The sequence below is a fragment of the Morus notabilis genome, unplaced genomic scaffold (genome assembly GCF_000414095.1).
Source record: "Morus notabilis unplaced genomic scaffold, ASM41409v2 Scaffold229, whole genome shotgun sequence".
NCBI lineage: Eukaryota > Viridiplantae > Streptophyta > Magnoliopsida > Rosales > Moraceae > Morus > Morus notabilis.
In genome coordinates this window covers 450,796-455,844 of record NW_010362793.1, presented here as the reverse complement: position 1 = coordinate 455,844, position 5,049 = coordinate 450,796, and the positions used below count along the sequence as shown (strand labels likewise).

Genomic DNA, 5,049 nt, shown 5'->3' with positions numbered 1-5,049 from the left:
TTATTTACATATTAAAATATTGATTTAATCATAATTAAAATTACTACAATCTAAATTCTACATTTTAAACCAAAAAGGTTTAAATCACCACAATTCGAGTGGTTGAACCAAAACACTTTTCTCACTCTCTCGTTGATCCACTAGTTGCTGAAGCCCAGATGAAATTTATAGACCCAAAGCTAAAGGCCCAATCCAACGTATTCTCTCAATCTGATCCAGTTATTTCCGCGCCGCAAATTGCGAGTCCAGAGGAATCTCGACCGCCACGTGTCAGCTCACCATCCCTCAACAATCTCCCAACTCAAGTCAGAACCGCCACAGCCAAAGCTCAAAACCTTATACCCTAATAGATACCCAAATTTCGCTCTAATCCTATTCTCTCCAAACTTTCTGAAATCTCGCGAAAGGAAGATAAAAAAATGTTGAGGCTGACTTCGAAGAGGATCCTCCAGGGGATAGCGTCACGGGAGGCGCGGTCACCGGCGGTCCAGGTGCTGCAGCGTCAGTACCACGAGCGGGTCATCGACCACTTCAACAACCCCCGCAACGTCGGCTCCTTCGACAAGAACGACCCCGACGTCGGCACCGGCCTCGTCGGCGCTCCGGCCTGCGGAGACGTCATGAAGCTCCAGATCAAGGTCGATGAGTCCACCGGCCAGATCGTCGACGCCCGCTTCAAGACCTTCGGCTGTGGATCCGCCATCGCTTCTTCTTCGTTAGGTCGGTTCGTTTCTGATTGATGGGGATTTTGGGTTAGGGGACAATTTTCAATGTTTTGGAAGCTTTAGGGAAAACGAAATCGTAATTTAGAGATTAAATTGAATGAATTATTTTGTTGTTTATTGAATTTGGCGAGTGAAATGGAAAGACTTCGATGAAACCTATGTTGTTTTGGATTGTGGAAGGTTTTGAAAACTGGATATATTTTCATGGATTGGTGAAATAGGGGGAAATTTTAAAATTTTTGGACGCTACAGGGACATAAATACTATGCTTTTTTTTTTTTATTCTGGTTGAGGTATAATATGTTATAATTGATTGGAACGGAATTGTAAATTACGGGATTTTTTGGGTTTTGTTATTGGATTCGATGATTTATTAGTTGTTTATTGACTCTGACATGTGAAATTGAAAGACTTCGATGAAACCTATCTTGTTTTGGATTGTGGAAGTTTAAAAACAGGATTATTTCATGTATTAGTGTAATAGGGGGAAAATTTAAAAGGTTTTGGAAGCTCCGGGAACATTATTTTTTCCCGGTTGGTTTTGGTTGGTTCGAAGTTGTAGTTAAGATTTGAGATATAATATGCCATAATTGATGGGGAAGAATGGTTATTTAGGGTTCTCGTTATTAGAATTCGATGTTGAATCAGTTTATTGGATTTGATGGGTGAAATGGAAAGACTTCGATTCGATGAAACCATTTTGGATTAAAGAATTTTTAATAGCCTCTTGCTTGTTGTATTTGTTTATCTGTTTTAGGTTTTTGGGTGAGGGTCTTGTTTGGTTTTTATTAATAAGTTTGAATGAAATATGAAGATTGAAGAAAATCTAATGGGTCTTTTGATTAGCGTTTTTTAAAATAATGAAGATAAGTTTGCTGAGGAATATAAATGGTTGGATTTTTTTGCGTAATTTTTTATGGTAGAGGAATAGTTGATTAGTTTTGGAACAAACTACAAAGTGAAAGTATAGTAATCTTATAGCAAAGGAACAAGTATAGTTTTTGGAAGGTTGGTTCTTTTACTTGTGATAAAAGCTAAGAATATGATCTTTCCATAACAATTCAGCAAAAGAAGTTTCATGTTTTCTATAATCTAAAGTTATATGTATGTCTTCAATGCCCGCCCTGTCTACTTCACTTCCTAACCACGTGCGTCAAGCATCACGTTTTTATGCAACTTCCTTGTCGAAAGAAAACAAAGAGGGCTACGTAAAGAATTAAACTTTGCTTTTCTATCTACATGGACGTTGTTGAGTTCCAAGTTGTATTGAAGTTACGATAAGTTGCTTCTTGATGTAAGCTGTGTAATATTATGTATCTCATTCGTGGGACTTTTTTCTTGTTTCAGCTACTGAATGGGTGAAGGGCAAACAAATGGAGGAAGTCTTGACCATTAAAAACTCGTAAGTTTCTGCTAAATGCTTGTATCTATTTTTTTAAAAGCCCATAATGCATATTTTCTCGGTCATTCTGTTCTGTAGAATCCAATCATATTTATATTTTTTTCTCACTATTTTATAGTTCCATTTTGTTACAACTACAGTAGCTTATAAATTGGGTATCTTTTCACTTATTTGTATATAAAAAATAGATAAATGTGTCATGTGTGTGTGTGTCCCGCAAAACACAATGAGGAATGAGAAGTCGTATGTGCACAGATATATAATCTTGTTTTGAAGATCACTTAAAAAAAAAAAAAAAAAAAAGACCATAAGTGAAAACCTAAGGATTTAAAAAGGAGCATTTATCATCTTGGGAACACCTCAGCTAAAAGCTAACCAAATTTTCTTCTTTCCTTGTAATTACACCAACTCTGTTCTGTTGAATACTTGCATATACCAACTGCTCAAACAAGTTTAATTCATTTCTGATGGACACTTAACCAAGTGATGCATCACATTGTGCTTACAGTTTACTCTTGGTTTTCTGTAGGGACATCGCAAAGCATCTTTCACTCCCTCCGGTTAAGCTACACTGCAGCATGCTTGCCGAGGATGCCATCAAAGCGGCTGTCAAAGACTATGAAGCTAAACGTGGGAAACCTATCGAGGCTAAAGATGCTTGATTTTGGCCTTGTGTAAAAAATGACGATGAAAACATCTGGTGTTGGACATAGTTACCTTTAAGTTACCTAGTACTTGCAATAAGGATTGTGGTTTGTTAGGGCCTTCTGAGTAGGCTTTCTTTGATGTATGTTTTTCAGAGGGGAAAACTGAGATGAAAAGAAAGCCCTTTAATCATATTGTAATTAGATTTGATTTCTTGTTAATCTTATGAATGTTTTGTTGCAGTATTCCTGGTCGAATCATGAATGTTTAATTGGAATTTGATTTTGGCAGTTATCCAACTAAAACAGATGGAGTTCATTTCTTTTGAGTGGGAACATAAAACGCAAAAGGGTATCCTATGGAATTTACAAAAGTTGTATTGGAGTTGAGATATGTCAATAGAAGAATCATGTGTTGAATGGGTTCAAGCTTTTGTATCTGCAGGATTTAAGACCAGTGAATACGAGATGAACTTCTTTCTCTACTAAAAATTCATTTTCAATTCCTTTTAGGGGATTTCTCTTATAAGATTAAAAAAAATAATTATATTAAAAATTATCTATTTTACATATTTTTTTAATTTAATATGATTTTAATTAGATAAAACAGTCAAAAATAATTGTACTGATAGAAAAGCTCTGCTCGAGAGAGTCCTTTCTAATTATTATCTCAAAATAAAAATAAAAATATAACGGTGGAATTTCGTCAATAAGATCTTACCGCATTACCTCACAGTAGCCCGTTGGGTTACCGGTTTGGAACTTATGATTTCACTGAATATATTGAATTTTGTAGTAGGGTTTTTTGCTAGGTTGTGAAATAAGTGAGATTATGCTTATGAAAGTAAGAACACATAGAAATTTTATAATGGTTCACACTGTTAATCAAGAACTACATCCACTGTATTGTATTTCTCTTGACTTTGCTTTTACAAATTACATGCACGTAAGGAAAAATTTTTCCTCCCTCCCCACTCTCTCGGGGGCTCTTTCCTTTTATAATGGATATTGCTTGAGTCTTTGCCCAATGGTAGGCAGTTTGGACCATTGGACCGAGTCCTTCATGGGGCCCACCAACTCGAGTGGCCTATGGCCTCTTTTGTACAGACCGTAGCCTGTCATTACATTTTGGACTGTTCACTCATCCAATTTGTCCCCCCATTACGGCTTTGCAGATCCCTGTAATAGCTAGTGATCTGTTCCAGGCGGTTTTAGGGGCTTGTAATCATTTCTTATGCAACTGACCTTCTCTAAATCCAGACGCAACCTTCTCAGGGGTCTTCCTTGGGACGCGGATCCAATTGCTTTCGGTTTGCCGTCTATACCTATGCTGACCTTTGCCGAGGGTATCTTCTCTCACGGCCGACTTCATCACGTCATTTTGCCCAGACTGGTCTCGCAGACCTTGACTGTGTATAGGGTCGACAGTTCCGGTCTCCTTATACATTCGGCTCTCCTGTCATACAGGAGAGACCAATGAGGCTCGGGCGTCGAGGGCAAATGACGTGGCAGGCATGGGGCCACGTGTGGCCTGATCGTTGTCCGACGCGTCGATGTGAATTTTTCCACACAACAGCTGCCCCCCAGGTCGAGGCTTTTCTTCGGACTGCCTCGAGCTAGGTCTGGGGTTTTGGGAGCCTAACTCTGAACCTTTTTCGTAATGATGGTCCTGGCGCTTCGAAACCCCTCGAGAAGCACAAACGTCGCATTTGTTCAATCGCCATGCTGACATGGCCTCTCATTTGAATGGATGAACCTGGGCCCCTAGATCGCGACATCTTAACCTCCCGCCCTTCCCCCAGCCGTTGGATCAAACTCCCGTGCCCCCATCATTAGATGCGAACGTATCTGATCAAATGGCTGGGGGTCGAGGCCCTTGAGTTAATATAAAGGGCCTCTTCATGTCCGAATCACTCAAAAACACCTTGAAGCAGCCAAAACTCTGTCAAAATTTCTCTAGGACCGTTTCCTTCTTGCCATTTCGCGGACCACCAGCAGCATTCTTCTCAAGAACTCGTGCACCTCTCCTGCTCCTGATTCCCTGGTAAGCATCTTCTCAAACTCCCTTTCCACTCATTTCATTTATCGTGTCTGGAATACGGTGGATTATTTTTTAAGCGGTGGGAATAGTTAGGTATGGTACGATAGGAGAGGTTGGAACCTGTATTTGGTAGTGTCCGCCATGTCTTGGACTGGCCATAGGCGTTTTGAGTGATTCGGGGTTTCTGTTTGGCATTCTGGGTTAGTTTGAATGGTCGTCGCTTTGCTTGAGTAGTCT

The 5,049-nt window shown here is 39.5% G+C and overlaps 1 protein-coding gene across 1 annotated transcript; it reads left to right on the top strand.

Moving 5' to 3' along the window:
* Positions 1-326: 326 nt before the first annotated feature.
* LOC21398141 (iron-sulfur cluster assembly protein 1) lies at positions 327-3,077 on the top strand. Its single transcript, XM_010102919.2, has 3 exons — positions 327-720; positions 2,073-2,127; positions 2,657-3,077. Exons 1-3 carry the CDS (start codon positions 420-422, stop codon positions 2,787-2,789), a joined length of 489 nt encoding a protein of 162 aa, XP_010101221.1. The 5' UTR covers positions 327-419; the 3' UTR covers positions 2,790-3,077.
* Positions 3,078-5,049: the final 1,972 nt, after the last annotated feature.

Coding starts and splice junctions, on each gene's coding strand:
- LOC21398141 (XM_010102919.2), top strand. CDS start 420: ATGTTGAGGCTGACTTCGAAGAGGATCCTCCAGGGGATAGCGTCACGG. Junction 721..2,072: donor CATCGCTTCTTCTTCGTTAG/GTCGGTTCGTTT, acceptor TTCTTGTTTCAG/CTACTGAATGGGTGAAGGGC. Junction 2,128..2,656: donor GTCTTGACCATTAAAAACTC/GTAAGTTTCTGC, acceptor GGTTTTCTGTAG/GGACATCGCAAAGCATCTTT.